The sequence below is a fragment of the Drosophila rhopaloa genome, unplaced genomic scaffold (assembly GCF_018152115.1).
Source record: "Drosophila rhopaloa isolate 14029-0021.01 unplaced genomic scaffold, ASM1815211v1 contig_178, whole genome shotgun sequence".
Lineage (NCBI taxonomy): Eukaryota > Metazoa > Arthropoda > Insecta > Diptera > Drosophilidae > Drosophila > Drosophila rhopaloa.
Window position 1 is genome coordinate 1,246,341 of NW_025335059.1, and position 19,012 is coordinate 1,265,352.

Below are 19,012 nucleotides of genomic sequence, written 5' to 3' on the forward strand. Positions count from 1 at the left end.
TGCACACCATCTTATATTATCTAAAAACCTTAAGGCAGTAGATGGATTTCAAAGTGTATTCCAAAATTAACTCGACTAGGCTGCGTAGTGAAAGAGACTTTTCCAACCCTATAAAGTATTATTTATCAAACAGCTGTCATAATCGGAAAAATAACTGAAAAAATAATAACTTTTGTTGTTTTTAAACATATGGTATATTGTTTTAATTTTGTAAAACTATAATATAGTTGCTTTCTATCTTGTTCTTGTTTTTATCATTTACCCGGTCTAATAAAAAGGTGAAGTTGACATATTTCGTTTTAAAAATGTTTTTATTTACATGCTTAAACAAAGTTCTTCAAACATTAATATATGAGAAACAATTTAAAAAATGCTTAATTTCATTATTTTAACGCTGGAATCAGTTCACTAAGCATCGGCTACTGCGGGAATAAGCTTCTTGTAGACCTCAATGCCATGCAAATAGGTGTCGGCTTTCAGGAATTCATCGTGGTCGTGCAGCAGGATGGGAGTGTTGTTGATTGGCGAGAAACCCAGAGCTGGAATGCCTGCGTAGCGCACATAGCGACTGTCCGTGGCACCGGGGAAAACTCGAACCCGTGTCTTAAGGCCACTGCAAGAAATATAAATGGATTACATCAAGGCTATGTCTTTTGTTAGAGGACTTCATCCTTACAGGTCATCGAGAGCCTTCTTGAAGGCCACCCAGTAGGCATTTGATGAGTCAATCTTTGTTGGCTCCACAAAGGGATTTTTCATCTCGAACTCCAGCTCAATGCCGCCACCGGCCTCCTCGCACCAGTCGCGAACCTGCTTCTCGAAGGCTGCGATGTCCACGGTGACGGCGATTCGGATGTCAAAGACAGCTTCCAGCAGTGGAGGAACCACATTGCTCTGCACTCCACCCCTCAGTTGGGTGAGATTCACTGTGGTCACATCGCCAATTTCGAGCGAAGAGTCGTCAGCCAGCTTCTGCACCTGTGATTTACGGAATTCCATCAGCTTGCCCACCACATAGTTCAGCTTCTCGCCAGCCGTATTGGGCAGCAACAGAGATCCATGTCCAGCAGTGCCACTAAACTTGAAACGGAGATCTGTGGAAGAACATAAAGTATTAAAGAAATACAAAAACATTAACCTGCTTTTTAAAATCATTAGAAGACTTAATAGATTTTAAACATATTATAAATGTTTTTAAAGCAATACTGATTGTAAAATGTAATGACAAATTTGATGATTTGTTATCCAATTGTCAACGGTATGCTTACGCCACAGAGTTCTTTCGGCATAGTACAAGGCATATGTGTCGTCCTCGCTGGAGATGCCCTCGTCGAAGCTAAATCCCACGTTGAGCTTCTTGAAGTAGTCGCTCTTCACCAGCTCCCGCATGCCCAGGTGGCCGCCCACCTCCTCATCCGGAACGAAAGTGAGGTAAATGGTCCGCTTGGGCTGATATCCACTGGCCTTGAGGGCTCGAACTGCTCCCAGATACTGGGTGCCCACGCACTTCATGTCCTGCGATCCTCTGGCGAAGATCCGACCCTCTGCATCCAGGTCCGCGCTGAAGGGACCATGGGTCCACTTCTCCTCGAAAACGGGCACCACATCCGTGTGCGAGTTGAGGATAATGGAGGGCAGTTCCGGCTGAGATCCCTGCCATTTCAGCACCACGACGGGGTTTTGCTCGTTCACGGGATAGATTACCTCCACGGGCAGTTCCAAGCTGGCCGCCTGGCGCTTCAAGAATTCCACACAGGCGGCTATAAATAGCAGACACATTTTATGACAAGGTCATAAAGATCGGGGCTCTTATCACAGCCTCATATAGATAAAAGCCACTTAAACTCACTGTAATCCACATTCGGATGCACCGTTGGTATGCGAAGATATTCGCGAAAGATCTTGATCTCCTCATTGTTCTCCCACTTTGCGGCACACATTTTAATCTGATTAAATAGGAATTTAGCCGGTTGATAATTAATCTATTAATATTGTTTGTCCAAACAAAGATCTTCAATCAGCTGGTCTGCAGTTCACCACGGCAGAGCGTAGAAACTCACCTTTCTTAACACTGGAACGTCGACGACTGTGCGATCGTGGGGAGAAGCGCGCGTTTAAATATCAGAGATAAAGGGAGAAAGAGAGGGAATCGCATTGAAGCGTAACAGAAACCTAAATCTAATTTTCTTATCTTGCGGTTTTGTATTGTATTCTTTTTGGTGGCTAATCTAAATTTGTTTACATATGGCTTTAACCGCGAAATAGTGTCATTTGTTTTTTTATCATGGAAGTCTAGTGTTATTTCCATGTTGATCTAAATAAAAATTTCGAATATACATTTTTAGAAGCTAGTTCCAAGCAAAATCTAAATCACAATCGACATAGAACTATAATTTAACTGCTTTCCGAAAAATATGATTGATCAAATTCATCTTAATCTGAATTTCTAAGCCCTTTTGAAAAATTCCTATAGATACCCTTTATTGTTTAAACACGAAATAGCAACTCGCAACTCATTAAATTAATAAATATAATTCTGTGTGGCACCCAAATTGCTAGAGACACCAAGCGTTGGTAAATATTTTACCATCACTTTCCAGTACATGTAAACCCACTTTAAGGCTCATTTACTTGCGATTCCCCCTGGCTGATGGATTTATTTGCCTTAAAACGTTTGGGAAGTGCCTCGCATTGCTTTCGGTGCAACAGGATTGATGGTAGTGGCTCCATTTGGCCCGCAGCCAAGATTTCCGATTACTGATGAATCGCATGCAATCGCATTCCAATTCCAGTTGATTTGTTAATCAAGATGCGCTGCACACGTTCGCACCCACACGCCCAACGGGGTTCTCTGTAAACAAGTTGCCGGGCTTCGGGCTTTTCAGCCACTCCAAATTTCGCATATTAATAGTGTTGCTGTTGCACTTGCCAATGTTGCTGCAGTGCGACTGTTGTCCCTCTGTGTCAAAAGTTTGTTTTAGATTCAGATTTCACGCTTGTTTCTATACTGAACAAACCAGAACCATAGCCTGAGATTTGTGTTGCATGTACTCGGGGCCAAAGTTGATATTGTTTTAGTGTGTGTACTCACAAAAAGTCATTAAAAGTTCATTAACAATGTTGCTGGGATTTTAATGGCGCACCAGCAGCAATAACAGCAACTACGGCTACACATGTCTGCATTTTAAATAACAACCAGCCCCAATATTCGTACAAACTCCCCATTTACAGCGTCACATAAGTCAAATAAACACACAAACTTCCTGCAAACAAACACTAGTACATTCGTACTATGGGCAAAAAGGTAAATTCTTAGCAAAAATTTAATATTGTAAAGATTTATAAGAAGTAATCTTCTTAAAACCTAATTCTTAAAAATACAATTGATGAATATTGTGAATGTCTATTTCTATTAAACGTATATATGGGTAGTAAATATCAATCTAATTTTTAAATTTTTTGAAACATGGATACATTTAATTTATGTGTAAGAAGTGACTTTTTGCCCATGGTGAGCTGCGGGCGTGGCTGTTAGCTGATGTTGCTGTTGTACTGACATGTTGTCGCTGGGTAAATAAACTAAATGAAAATTTTGTATATTGTAACAATTATCCGGGCATCGCCGGCAACTGTTTGCGTTGAGCCCCCAGCTGTAGGAGCTCGAGGAAAGCCGGGTTTTGGGTGCCTCCTAATCCGTTATGAACGCATTACCTGTCCAAAAAAAGAGGGAACTGACATAATCCTGCGCTGCCATTTACCATATCCCTCTGCTCAGTGCGAGTATGGCCCTTTGTTCGAGTTTTGGCCCAAGCTTGACAAACTTTGGTAGTATGGAAATGGGGGCGGTTGTTGGATGGGGGCGGACTGACAGCTCAAGGACAATCCGGCGGGCATGCGTTTGCAGCTCCCGGAGAGCTTCAATTTGTGTGTCCCAGGCATTAGGTGAAAAAAGCGTTGAGCTCTCGGCAAGCACTTTAGCAAACTGCACTCACAGTCGTCGACATCGATATACAAAAAGAGCTGGCCAACAGTGCGTATGCGTGCTGCCTTCTGAGCGCACAAGGCAAAACTACTCGAAATGGTTTTTATTCACAACTTGTACAAATGTCATCAAAATGTGGAGCACTCGGGCTGCAAATTGGATGCACATCCATAAAGCTGCTGCAAAAATACTGCAAAATGTGTTTACATAATTAGCAGTCATAATTTAATTGATCGACATTTATCGCCTGATTGAAGATAATTATTACACATATTTAAAATAAAAATCCCCCAGCTTTAAAATTAATAGTTAAGCTTCGCAGTGCCCATAACTTAATGGCCTCGATTCCTGTTTGCTTTGGCAATTAATCCCATTCGGCGTTCAATTATGCAGCTACCAATAGCCTGATGCAATAAAGCAAATCAAATATTTATTTAGCTGTATGTCTGTCGGTGTATATTACAGTTTTGGTTGGATGCAATTTAGCCGGTGCAAATAATCAGCTTTGATTCTGCATAAATTAAATTGCATTCAAAATTGGAATGCCTCAATATCAAGTGGTTTTATGTAGGCATTCCAAATGAGACTCTTGCATAGATTGCATGTACTAAATTATATTTCGAACAAAAGTAATAATCAGCTTTATAATATGTCCTTGTCTTTCCACAATCTCGTTTACAAATATATTTAACCAGTGATTAAAGATTGAAATGTTTTATTAACTACTTAAGTTACCAGTAATAAGTGTGATATTTTTCATTGCTTTCACTATAACGGTACTGCATTACAAATGAAAATCTCTTAAAATTAGTAAAAAATATTCCAAACACGAATTAGAAGTTAACTTGTAACTAATTCTGCCTTGTGAATTTTTACGACTTCAGTGTCAGCTGACTAGAGTAAACTTCATTAATAGTTCTTCGTAATACTATTTGCTTACTAGAAGCTGTAGACTAAACTGCAGAAGTAAAAGCACTGAAGCCAAACTCATTGCGTACTTACGAGCTCAGAGCTCTAGACTGCCAAGAAGGGCGAATCCTTGGAAAAACGAAAGGCGAAACCAAAGCGTGATAAGACAGATAAGAAGGCAACAGGCATCGCACTTGGCAATTACAGCAACAGAGATTACAAAACCCGGCAATACGAACAACACCCGCGGGCCAAAGCAGCGCCATCAAAGCAAATAACACACAAAAGTTATGATAAATGTAGATGGAGCACGGCTAACGGCATTATTGCCTGTCATTTCTCATCAGCGGTCTTCGACATTCGGGGAGTGGCGAGGGGAGAGGGAGGGAGAGGGTCATAGCGGATAGACAGAGAGGGCAGCAGCAACAGCCGACTTCCGGGTGCCGCCGCCATTTTGCTGGGCTGTAATGGCTGCCAGCGAAATCCAGGGTGCGCCGTCTGAATGGCTTGTAATGAAAATGGGAGGTGTGCGGGTGTGGAACGCGGGAAAAGCGGAAAATAAAACATGATTTTTGCCTTGCTTTTATTTTCTATTAAGAGCACAGAGCACAGTCGCACCATCGTTTCACCCCCTTTTGCGTGAGCGATGAATTGCAATTTGCAAAGTTTTTGTTTGCTCTGTCTGGGAGTTGCTGATGTAACTCGGAAAAACTTCATTTTCCGCTACTTCATTCCGGCTCTGTGTGAGTATGTGGGGGCGCAGGCGACGATTTCTTGTCTGCCACGCCCCTTTTGCACTTTCTCCTCGGAGGCGGACAGCTGGTTGTGATGTGTGGCTATGAATTGCAGTCCCAATTCGCCAGCTGTACCCTGCCAAAGCAAAAGGATTTTTAATTGTCGATGCACAGGGAAAAATATCTATTAAGGTGGAATCGATTCGAACAAAAAACCCAGCGCTAACTAAATAAATAAATACATATAACATTCTTTCGATATATTATAATGATATCCTATTTAAACAATAATTTGTAACATTATGAAATGGTTCTTTTTGAACATAAAACCCATTTAAATTTAGTTTGTAGCGGTTAAAATTTGTGATTTAAGTCACTTATTATTTTTTAAGATAAAAATAAAATCCTTTTTTAACTTAAAACATTATGCTTACCGCACTTTAGTTTTTTTCTAAAGATTTTACATTTTTGTCTGCTTAACTTATAAAGTCTCTACGAGCATGAATATGTTTTCAATATATCTTAAATTAAATTAATAATTTAAATTCTAATCACTTTTTTGACAGAACTAACATTAAAATAACGTCATAGAAATCTTCTTTTGAATAAATAATACAGATAGCAAATCTTAGGCTTTGATATTTAACCAGATTTCTGCTCTGTGCACAACCACGTGTGTCAGCCCGTCGGATTCTGAGTTGGCCAGTGTCATTTCCAGCTATCTGGTTTCCTGGCAAGCTGGCAATGCTGGCTAACTGGCAGCTGGCAAGCTCGGCTCCTTCCTGGCAATCACATCGCCCCTACCTCAACATCCGCACCCGCAGCTGGACTCTCAGGATTCGCAGGACTCGCCCTGCTAATGACCGCTGCTAAGTGCCTCGATTTGTGCAGTGCACTCCGCTCGACCAGAACTGCAATTAACTAATTGATTGAACTATTCAATCGGTGAAAATGCACGCCACTTGGGGCCAGGAGCGTGTGACTGGGTGTGGCCGGCTTATTAAAGGATTGGCCTCGGCATTTAAGGAGCGAGCATTAAACGCTGCAGTCGGTAGTCAGTGCCATATCTGTGGCCTTTGTGGCGTGGCCGGGGCACATTGCTCACTGGCAGTTGAAAGCTTTTAAATGCCCCCATTAGCCGGTCAAAAGGGGGGCGTGGCCCCGCCTGCCTGCATAGCACAGTGAGTCCGCTTCGCTTCGGTTCAGTTCAGTTCCTATTTCTGGCTAAGTAATGCCTGACTGATTAATGGCCAGGAGAGAGCAGGTCCAGCTGCCGACTGGCACATAATCGATTTTCCGTAATGCATTTAGACCCGTTGGCTTCCTTCATATCCGGAATCGGAATCCCTTCAGCATCAGCATCCTGCCCCTGGCATAACTTTCCACCATTATCCGTATCTTGCATCTCTGCAGGCCCCCTCACCTTGGGCAGTGTTTATGTGGCGGGATTTGTAATAAACTTGTTCCAATCTCTGAACCACACCCACAGATACACGTTTCCGGTTACCAAATGCAGGACATAAAAAATCCCAGCAATCAGATGGTAACCACTCACCCACTAGACAATCCTCCAGAGTGCGGCTTTTTTCCCTTTAGTTTGCCCTTTTTTTTTTGTGTTTTTGCCACCGAGTGTTTATAAATAGGACCTGCAACTATGTAACTGGCAGAGTGTATCTCTTCCACATAGGTAAGCACATTTTAGTGGCCTTTGTTGGCCAGGATGTTGTAGTCCTTGCACCAGTTGCAATTTGTTGCAATTTCGCCCGCTTTTGTGGTCGCCGCTGTTGCAAATGTTTTATGACTGCAGTGCGGTTGGTTTTGTGTTGCCTTCCATCCCGGTAGCTGCAAAATGCATTTATGATGCATAAACATAACGCCCATGCTAGGCCTTCACGGTAACCGGGATCACGTTCCATTTCAGGTGCCCCATGTTTATTGTCCTCCAGCCATGATGCACGAAGCTTCGGATACACGGACATGCCATGGTTTATTTAATGCCCGAATCGTATAATTCTTTTTATTGCCTCTGACACAAATATTTGTCCTGCAATTTTGCAATTTTCTGTTTTAACGAATCACTCGTTGGCCCCAACGTCCGCCGTGACATCAGTTTTGACAGCTGAACGTTATGGTAATTTAATTAACCATTAAAATGAGATTATTGTGTAATTTATGCATGTGACAGCGCGAGTGACAGCGCTTTTAATGAGTCTCCCATAACTAATAAGTCAGTTTGATTTGATGGGTGGGGCATGAGAGCAATTAACTTTTCCATTACCATCCAATCCGGGATTTTCGCTGACTTCTTCTGGTGACACTTTTTGCCAACCCGAAGAATGCAATTTCCTGGCCCAAAGCCTGCTCATTCTGCACTTGGCTTTGGACACTTGAAAACTTTGGCCTATGCTATATATTGATGGATTCGCCCCTGAAGAACGGCCGGATCCGGCTACGGAAATGTGCCAGCCCGAAATCCGGACAGCCGGCTTAGGGCCATCCGCCCGGCTGTAATAGTAATAGAAATTGATTTACCATTTTGTGTGCACGAAAATGTGCAATTTATGTGCTCTATTCCGACTGACTCAGCATATAGATGATGGCCCGGGCGGATTGGGGACACACGTACCTACTATACTATGCGGACATATAAATTTCGGGGGCCCGGGCTCGGGATAATGCATTTTTCAAGTGGAGTGCATAATTTAGGAGCGAAGTCAGTCAGTCAGTTGGTCATTTTGGGGGCCTGCATTTAGCATATCAATGGATAAAGTACCTCCTTTAGCCCTGATCTCTCTCGCCCTAATTGCCGCAAAATGCGGCGCTACAGCCTCAAATTCCCATATTCCCGACCTCACCGCGTTCATATTTTATTGATTGAATGGGTAGGTTCAGAACAGGAGGTCGAGCAACCGCATCATTGGCAGTCATTTGATGTCCGCTGAATAATTTACAACAATTTTCGGGCGAGAAATACGCCCATTTCCAATTCCAATTGCAATTTCGGCTTCGAAATGGAGAAATTCCGATTTAATGCGAATTTTTGCTTCTTTTGGCTGCGCTGATTGCTGAATGCCGCAATGAGTTATGTGCCAGGGGGATAGAAAATATATGGCCATCGATCGATTCGCCTGAAATCGGTTTGAATTAATGCATGAGTGGAAGTTAAATGGAGCACAAAGGATTTGGTTCGGGCTTAAGCCGTCAGTTGGAGATATTGATTTCAGGCCAAGTTGGAGGCATACAACTCCCAACTTTAAAATTACATTTACATAATGCAACCAAAATTGACAGTCTTCTCCTGCAGCCCCCGCTTTCCTTAAAAAAAACTCAAGCAACCACTAAAATGTTTGTTATTCCTCCCCAACAAATAAAAAAAAACAATAAAGAAATTGCAAGAAATTGCAGAGGCAGCGGCTACAAGAAAACAAAAGAAGATGAAATAAGCCCGCAACGAAAACAAAGTCGTAAATTCAATTTAAAGCTTGACAGATTGCCACACTGCGGCGAAAAGGGGGCGGGCAGCGGGTTGGGACTGAACGGGGCGTGGCAGTGGGTCTGGACAATGCAGCTTGGGTGCAGTATGGTGGCAACAAAAATGGCGTCAGTAACAATGCCGCCTTTATCTTTTGCCCAGCAAACCGCGCAAAATATTTTCCCCAAGAGCAGGGCGCTGTATTCGCAGAACTCCCTCTGAAGTCCCAGTTCTGCCATTCCTCGTAGGACTTCTAAATTAGGGTCAAGTTTTGCTGGAAGGCGCCGCTAAAGCACCCCCAATTAAATGGGATTTAATAAGCCCAGCCACTTAAACAGCCAGAAATCTGGCAAAGAGGTTAAACGGCTGGCAAACTTTTGCCAAGTTACGGATGGTGCTTCCGCTTTTCGCCCAACTGCAGGGTGGTGCAACTGTGGGAGGCTCTCAACTTGCCTGCATTGTCCGCCCGGCTGTGTTGCATTATGTTTCACTTGCAGCTGCTGTTTTGACCCAATTTAGTGGTGCATTTTTTAACTGCCATGTCACCGGGCCGCTTTTAGCACACAGCTGTGCACAAGTTTATCACGGGCCCCCGTGAAAAGCCACAATAAGGTCAATCGCATGGCCAACGCCGGCGATACCAACAGTATCAACCAGTTTCCGCACCACCAGCATCACCGCCACCGCAGCAAACGCAGCACAATTAAAGCCAGCAAACAGGGCAGATTCCCGACCAAGCCAATCAGCAAATCCAAATACAGAGCACAAAAACCAGGGATTATTAAATGGTAAAATGGTCACCATTGGTCGAAGTTATTCTAAAAATAATCCTCTTTTCCATTTTGTAGAAAATGAAATGACTCAATACAGCACGTTAGGATGTAAATCCTTATGAATATTTTCAAATTTTTAAAAATTTGTTTGGGGACAATATAGAGTAGAAAATGTGCCCTTCGCTGCGTTGCAAACTTTTGATTGCAAACCTCTGCAAGGGTATTATAACTAACATCATGATTAAAGTGATATCAGACATCCGAAACTTAGGGAAAACTAACATGAAAATGGGCCAACAAATTGATCAACGTTAAAAAACTAAATTTGGATACAGATTTTTCCGAAAATAGAGCCACAAATCTTTAGAGTTATGTCACTTTGAAATCGGTTTAAATTTGGTAAAGTTATGGATTGTAAAAGTCCAATTGAGAGTCACCTTTTTACAAGACATCGGAAACTTAGAAATAACTAACATGAAAATGGGTCAAAATTTTGATTAACGTTAAAATGACAAATTTGAATGCAGATTTTTAGAAAATCAACCCAGAAGTCTTTAGAGGTATGCCACTTTGAGATCGGGTAAAATTTGGTAAAGTTATGGACTGTAGAAGTCCAATTGAGGGTCACCTTTTTACAAGACATCGGAAACTTGGAAATAACTAACATGAAAATGGGTCAAAAATTTGACCAACGCTAAAATGAAAATTTTTAATGCCGATTTTTAGAGAATCAACCCACAAGTCTTTAGAGGTATGCCACTTTGGGATCGGATAAAATTTGGTAAAGTTATGGACTGTAGAAGTCCAATTGAGGGTCACCTTTTTACAAGACATCGGAAACTTAGAAATAACTAACATGAAAATGGGTCAAAAATTTGACCAACGCTAAAATGAAAATTTTGAATGCAGATTTTTAGAGAATCGACCCACAGTCTTTAGAGGTATGCCACTTTGGGTTCGGATAAAATTTGGTAAAGTTGTGGACTGTAGAAGTCCAATTGAGGGTCACCTTTTTACAAGACATCGGAAACTTAGAAATAACTAACATGAAAATGGGTCAAAAATTTGACCAACGCTAAAATGAAAATTTTGAATGCAGATTTTTAGAGAATCAACCCACAAGTCTTTAGAGGCATGCCACTTTGGGATCGGATAAAATTTGGTAAAGTTATGGACAGTAGAAGTCCAATTGAGGGTCACCTTTTTACAAGACATCGGAAACTTAGAAATAACTAACATGAAAATGGGTTAAAAATTTGACCAACGCTAAAATGAAAATTTTGAATGCAGATTTTTAGAAAATCAACCCACAAGTCTTTAGAGGTATGCCACTTTGGGATCGGATAAAATTTGGTAAAGTTATGGACTGTAGAAGTCCAATTGAGGGTCACCTTTTTACAAGACATCGGAAACTTAGAAATAACTAACATAAAAATGGGTCAAAAATTTGACCAACGCTAAAATGAAAATTTTGAATGCAGATTTTTAGAGAATCAACCCACAAGTCTTTAGAGGTATGCCACTTTGGGATCGGATAAAATTTGGTAAAGTTATGGACTGTAAAAGTCCAATTGAGGGTCACCTTTTACAAGACATCGGAAACTTAGAAATAACTAACATGAAAATGGGTCAAAAATTTGACCAACGCTAAAATGAAAATTTTGAATGCAGATTTTTAGAGAACCGACCCACAAGTCTTTAGAGGCATGCCACTTTGGGATCGGATAAAATTTGGTAAAGTTATGGACTGTAGAAGTCCAATTGAGGGTCACCTTTTTACAAGACATCGGAAACTTAGAAATAACTAACATGAAAATGGGTCAAAAATTTGACCAACGCTAAAATGAAAATTTTGAATGCAGATTTTTAGAGAATCAACCCACAAGTCTTTAGAGGTATGCCACTTTGGGATCGGATAAAATTTGGTAAAGTTATGGACAGTAGAAGTCCAATTGAGGGTCACCTTTTTACAAGACATCGGAAACTTAGAAATAACTAACATGAAAACGGGTTAAAATTTGACCAACGCTAAAATGAAAATTTTGAATGCATTTTAGAAAATCAACCCACGTCTTAGGGTATGCCACTTTGGGATCGGATAAAATTTGGTAAGTTATGGACTGTAGAAGTCCAATTGGGGTCCCTTTTTCAAGACATCGGAACTTAACTAACATAAAAATGGGTCAAAAATTTGACCAACGCTAAAATGAAAATTTTGAATGCCGATTTTTAGAGAATCAACCCACAAGTCTTTAGAGGTATGCCACTTTGGGATCGGATAAAATTTGGTAAAGTTATGGACTGTAGAAGTCCAATTGAGGGTCAACTTTTTACAAGTCATCGGAAACCCTAACATAATTAACATTAAAATGGTTCATAGATACCTATGGTTTATATATACTTTTGTGTACCTAGATCATGTGATGTGGTCCATAATAAGTAGGAACAAATGAATCGAAAAATAGTAAAATATATTTTATTCTGAAATGCTACAGTTTGTAGTTAATTTGTTGACAGTGTAGCCACGCACTGCAATCAAAGGAGGGCGTATTAAAGCTGCAAGAGATCCCTGTGCGATGAAGAGCCTCATCGGAATTCGCCAGGAGGCGGCTGCTGTGGGTTAAAAGGGGGCTGAGGAAAGTGGTTGGAAAAGGACATCGGATGGCCGGGGGCATGAGGGTGGGAAAGGCAAAAGGGAAAGGGAAAGGGAAAGGAGTAAACCGGGGCAGAAACGTTGCGGCCGCGGCCAGGAAACGCGCACAAATTGCGTTTTAACGCATGCAAATTGCCTGCGTCCACGTCCTGGACGAGTTTATTGCATTACAGCCAAAGGACGAAGGGCGGTGGCAATGGCGATGGCAATGGTGATGGGTGTTACCCCAACGTTTCCAGTGGATGTGTGCCGCAATTGCCACTTCGCACTTGAGCAATTCCGCGCTTGAAACGCCCTCTATATGTGGGCCAATATAGGGAGAATGCATTTGCAACCAGCCAGGCTCGAAGCTTTCAGCTGTTCCTGTCGCTCCTGTCGCTTTCATTAAGCCAACTGACAGCGGCGATTGCAGTATCAGCTGCTCCTGCAACAGCCACACAAACTCCAAATACAAAGCCACTGGCGGACGCCATTGCAAAACTGTCAAGTCAACGTGGACTCGGGGTTGGTTATTTATTTTCTGCCATTTTTCGTAGCTTATTTCCCCCATTTAACCAGCGGCAGCAGCAGCTATTTTTGCTGCTGCAGATGCTGTTAGTGCGTCATAAATTTTATAGACAAGTTAAATATTATGCATACGCACCATTGCACTTAATAACATTTCGGTTCGCCTCACAATGCCCAGCGGTATGTGGATGGAATAGACATCATTTGTGGGATGGTTTTCAGAGCCAGCTTAAGCTGCGTGCTGAATTAAATTGAATTAAATTAAAATAAATCTGCTCAGCAACGGGCAAAGTGTCGCATAACTAAGCAAGGCAAGAATATGCCATATTTTTCGTATGCAATCAGATTTGCATATGTGTTCCTTTGACATAGGATTTTCCCTGCCAGAGGCCTTTCTTTAAATTTTACAAAGAAATTTATGTCTTTGGCAGAAAAAAATACAATGGTATTTTTCCAAGATTTAATCTGTGAATCTAACGCTAGTCGGCTTCATTTGCTTGCTATAACAGATGAACTATTGATCATCATTAGAAAGGCATACAATTCGACATCCCCACCCATCACGTATTTATTTTTTCTCCCATGACTCGATACTGTTTGCTTTTGAACTTTTCCCCCTGTAGTGCAAATGCAATATTGTCCTGAAACACCATGTGAACTGCCATTACGCATACGCCCTGTGTGTTTGCTGTGTGTATGCCTCACCAAGTCTGAATGGGTTCTGTTTGTGCATGTGTGCATTTTGACAGACGTCAGTTTGGCTTGTATGCGCTTTGCATTTTTTATGCATTTAAATAACAAAATTAAACTAGCAAATGTTTCACATGCAATTTATTGTTCTTTATTTTCCAGATAAACAAAAACACGCAGAGCAACAAGAATCTGGGCGAGCACAAGCGCTGGATACACGATCCCTCGAGTGAGTAAAGCAGAGGACTTACACACCATTTGCCCCTTGGCTGTGGTCAATTGAGTTTTCACAAAAAAAAAACGCACTGCAAAATGTGTTATTGTCGCAATGACCTATTAATAAATTAAATTCACACGCCTGTAGGTGACCTTTGCCGACCGCTGAACTGCAAGAAGCGTGAAATTTGCCTGCTGGAGGACGAGTTCAGTGCCGTGTGCGTGTCGAAGAAGGAGCTCCACAAGAATCGGTAGGTGGGCTCGGGGAATTTGATCCTGATGAGCCAATTAAATTTTGCGGTCCGAGCCGGAGGCCATTTAAACTTATACCCCTGCCACCCCATTCGACATTCCAGTGATGAGATAATCACCAAGGCCAAGTATTTGGAGGAGGAGGCGAAGCGGCGTGTCAACCAGCAGGACAACCAGGACAGCCAGGATGCGGAGGACATCAACAACGACGACGAGGACAACAGCAGCGATGGCGGCAGCAGCAATGCCAACCCCAGCATCACCAACAATGCCCAGGCCAATGTCCAGGGTAACGAGGAGACCGACGACGAAGATAAGAGCCTGAGTCTGGGCGACGAGGACGAGTCCAAGGAGGATGATGTCTTCTACGAGAACAGTATCGCCGCCGGCGATAAGCAGCAGCCACAGCAGCAGCAACAACAGCAGCAGCAATCCCAGCCCCCCGCAGCCCCCTCCGCCATCCAGCAGGACGATGATGAGGAGTTGGAGTGAGTACTCTGGAAAAAAAGTTTGAATTAAATTTGTCTTTTCAAATATCAAAACCTTGAATACCTACACACTGCGTCGCCACAGAAATCATAGAGTTTTTGGGGGAGTGAAAAAATATTTGAATACTTGGACTTCTATACAAAAATTTATAACAAACAACCCCCTTTAATTAAACGATATTTATGCAAACTGATTCATTTGAGATTTGAAAAGTGAACAATTTCAAAGGATATTCAGTTTTTGACAAAATAGAATAATTCAAATTTAAATTCGATATTTAAATTGTAGATGACAGTGTAGAGTTATCAAATTCGTTCGTTTGCAGTGTAACATTCGACTGCTTAGCTTTTGGGCCGAACTTTTTGCATTTGCCTTTGAATGGGATTTTACATTTCATTAAGCAAATTCGCGTCCACAAAAAGGGTTACGGACGCGGGTGGTGCGGGTCACCTTTGACTTCCCGCCCCTCCCACACGCCAAACTCTTCCTGATTTCCACGGTCGCCATGCTAATAACAAATTGTTTTATCGTGTATAAAAATTCTGCAATAAATTTATAGAGGTACAATTCATAGCACGCAGCCTTTGGGCGGTGGTCCCTGGCCTGTTTTTGCGCTGCTATCGTTGTTGGCTTTTTGGCTGGTGCTGGCATACTTCTGCCTGAATGGTTCAATGGGCCGCAACGACAGCTTTACGGCCTTTACCCTTTGACGCGTGCCGTCGTCGGATCCCTTGACTTGTTCCGTGTTATCGCTTTGACCCTAACCCAAATTGTGGACTGGCACGCGAGCAGTGCCTCCAAGAAGGGCCCAAAAAGGGCAGTTCCTTGGGCCAAGGAGCAGGTTCAGGTGTGGCAGCGGCAGAGCCTGAAAAAATGAAGTCAAAGTCGAGTTGGTGTCAAGGCTTGATTGGCTTGGGTTTCCACAGGAAAAGGGTTCCGATTTCCCCCTGCCTGAAGCGAAGGAAAGTTGTTGGCAGCAAACAGTCGATTTCCTTTGTGAAAATATTTGGCCAACATATAAGAGCTTTAGGCTATGTTCGAGAAATATTAGGTTTTCATACACTTTCAGGGATTTTTCTTTGAAAAAAAGATTTATTTATATACTACTTTGTTAATTATACCAATAATATTTGCATTATGCCTTTCAAAGCAAGGCAAAAAGTATGAAAGTAGTTTTAAACAACTTTCGTGATGATGATACTGTTTACTAAATGAGTAGAAAGAAAAACAAGTAATTCTTAGAATGAAGAGAGTAACTATCAAAAGATATTTAAAGCTTTAAATGAAATGACATTTTCAAGGCCTGGTCAACAGATTTTCTCTTAAAGCTCCTTGAAAGTTGTTTACCAATAGACAACTTCTAGGACTCGCATTCCACTTCAGAATCCTTTGAAATTCAGCCGAGTGTTATAAAAATGTTTTCGCTTGTTGTTTATACTCGTCTTGTTTATCAGTTGTTTGAACAAAGTTAAATTTCATGCTCGCTGCCTGACACTTTCAGAATTGTGTGGTGGTAAAAAATTGGGACAAGGGAAAGTTTTCGTTTTGATCCTTTGACGTGTATTCCGAACTAAAAAATTAATTATCCGAAAGCACTTGGGTAAATAAATTATGGGAAAAATGTAGCAAGTAAGGCCAAGGATTTCGCTCTGCCTTCAAGTTTTATGTTGATGTTTTTCCGGTGAGTCTCAAAGCGCCTGTAATTGAATTAAAATCCACTTGCCAAACAACGCAGTGTAAAAATCAATCTATAGGCAAATCACGCCTCCAACCACATTCTCTCGTTTTTCAGCTCGCAGCGATGACATTAACAATGGCTTTTGACATATTTTCCCTCTTCTTTTATGTATATTTACGAATTTTCCTTTTCAATTTTGCTTTCACGAATATTCCCCGCTTTGCATATGTGTATCTATGTCAATGGCATGAAATATGAATGTGTCACGCCGTTGGCAAAATCAATAGTTGAGCCATAGCATTTGCCACTCATCATGGCAGCAGGAGCTGCTCCAGTTCTCGTCTTTCCACTCAGGCGCAAGTCAAACAAAAGACCTGTCGCAGTGAAAGGGTAGTCAGGAGGTGGCACTTCTAATAGACCAAAAGACCAGGCAACCTCCACGAAACCCAAACACCCAACCAGCAGGAGAACGAGATCGGGCCATAACTCATGTGTGAGACGGGCATTGTTTGTTGCAACAATATGCCAGTGCACAGTGGTTCAAATAGGAAATACTCGAAATGGTTTCCGCAGGAATTTTAAAACAGCTTTTTATTTTGATCAAAATCGATTTAAAGCTATAGATAAATCAATCAATTTTATAGATTTTTTATTTTCTCAACTTAACTTGAGAAGAAAGTTTTGCACTTTTTAATTAGAAAACAATAGAAATACAAATAACAACCAAATATTTAATTCAGAGGTAGAAACAACAAGGGGAAAAGTTTGTGCTTTTCTTGAGTTGTATTTTCTATATTTTGGAGGTATTTATAACTAAGTTTTCCTGCCAAATAACTATAAAACGAACATAGTGCATTGCCAAAGAGGTTTTTGGAGATTCCCGGCAGGCACCCCTGGATAGGGCACATACCATAGTTCGGATCATACCTCAAGCTGGCACAACTCAGCTATTCTGGTGTGTGGGGCCTGTCCCTGGCAGTTATTCGAAGCCACTGAGCTGTTTTGTGGTCTATGCACATGAAGCTGTCGGCTCCAGGAGAAGGAGAAGGAGGAGCAGCAGGTACAGAAACCACTCAAAGGGAGACCAGGACCAGGACCCGAAAACTCGGTCGGATGGGGGTTGCAAAATTGAAAGCAAATATTTGAGTAAAAATTTACACATTTTTCACAGAGACACGGAGCCGGCATTTGATGGGCAATTTGCACAAAGCAACCGCAGATGCTCGCCAGGCCATTCAAGATGCCATCGGCGCTGTCATTGACCAAGGATCGCATTATCAAATTTATTCGTCTTACTATTTACTTGGTCCTAAGAATTTCATTAAATTTGTATAAACAATCCGACAGAGAAGGGCAAACAGAGCGAACCGGAAGCGTGCAAAAGAACATGCGAGGGAATTTTTAATTAAAAACAGTGAGCACATACAGCGGGAAGTGAAGTATATACATACAAGCATATCCGTGAATATGTTTACTTTGGTTTTGGCCATTGGTACATTTACATTGGCTCTGCAGTGAAATTGGCCAGCTTAAGAGACACATATGCACATATATTTAACAACCATTCTTTTATTTCATCGAATTTCAAAATATTTTCTTCTCTTCTCAAAAACTGTTTACCCAAGGTTTTATCCTTGCTTAAAGTTTATTTAGCAAAAGCAAATATGTGTCAAAAACAATAAAGAATGTGTTAAGCCCAAAATGTGGCAAAGCCAGGCTTGACCCGAATAACTGGCCAATTTTCAATTAATACTTCTTAAAATTAAAAACAAAAGCCCGATGAAATCCTCTAATTATGACTCCCAAATTGAGGCAATTAGGGAAATTGGTTCACACCCAAATAAATGTGCAAATTTTATTTGATACCAGACAAAAAACGTTCAACAGTAGAGCCGAAACAACGGCGTTTATATATATATATATGTATATCTGAATAAAATTATGAAATAGGGCCTTTGAATGAGAATTGTGCTCGTAGCAGTTGGTAGCGAATTCGTGGCAGGCCAATTAAAGCGACATAAAAACGGATAAAAACTTCTACCAAAGCTTTATTTCATTGGATGCACAGCTACTCTGGTAGCAGCCATTAATTGAAATAATCGATTTGTTGGTTTTATTTATTAAAAAAAAGAGGGAGTCGAGGGGTGTGATTTTCTTTTGAGTTTTAAAGATGATTGATTGACAGCAGATTAATGGCCGTAGCAATTAAAAGGGGATGAAGTGTTACTTAACGAATCATTGGGATAACGGGTTCACTCCTAAAAGGTCACGTACAAATATCTTGTTGGAATGGAGTCATGTACGGCGATTGTATGAATAGCCCAAGTCTTTTTCGTTTGGGGCTGGCAGTTTAAATATTTGTTCAAATTATTAAATAAAGCTTCGTCCTGTGCCTCTTTCTTGTCCCCAATCCCCTGGCCAATCTCATGCCTCGACTGTTTGCCTGGGCGTGCGTGCAGCGCATATTAAATAAATATTTAAATAAATGTATAAGCCCAGCCCCTCTCTTACCTGCCCAGCGAATTGTCCGCCGAAGGTGGAGACATGTGGACAGAGATACAAAAAACAAATGAAGAGTGGGGGGAAGGACGCAGACTTCATTTGCATAAAAATTAATTTTGCATGTCATCTATTTGTTGCCGTTGCGCCCCCTTGAG

General features: G+C 41.4%; 2 protein-coding genes across 5 annotated transcripts in view; one reads left to right on the top strand and one right to left on the bottom strand.

Annotated features, from left to right (window-relative positions):
* LOC108052241 (proteoglycan Cow) overlaps positions 1-19,012 on the top strand; it is a 46,145-nt gene that overhangs the window by 20,465 nt on the left and 6,668 nt on the right. For all 4 annotated transcript variants that reach the window (XM_044459181.1, XM_044459183.1, XM_044459182.1 and 1 more), the window contains exons 2-4: positions 13,883-13,949; positions 14,085-14,187; positions 14,293-14,676. In XM_044459181.1, the coding sequence (XP_044315116.1) occupies positions 13,883-13,949; positions 14,085-14,187; positions 14,293-14,676 (554 nt within the window). The remainder of the gene's footprint in view (positions 1-13,882; positions 13,950-14,084; positions 14,188-14,292; positions 14,677-19,012) is intronic.
* Positions 293-2,133, bottom strand: LOC108040454 (aminoacylase-1-like). The gene is made up of 5 exons (XM_017117937.2): positions 2,061-2,133; positions 1,850-1,946; positions 1,269-1,760; positions 677-1,094; positions 293-613 (listed from the first exon to the last, which is right to left on the bottom strand). The coding sequence occupies exons 2-5, from the start codon at positions 1,938-1,940 to the stop codon at positions 409-411; spliced, it is 1,206 nt and encodes a 401-aa protein (XP_016973426.1). The 5' UTR covers positions 1,941-1,946; positions 2,061-2,133; the 3' UTR covers positions 293-408.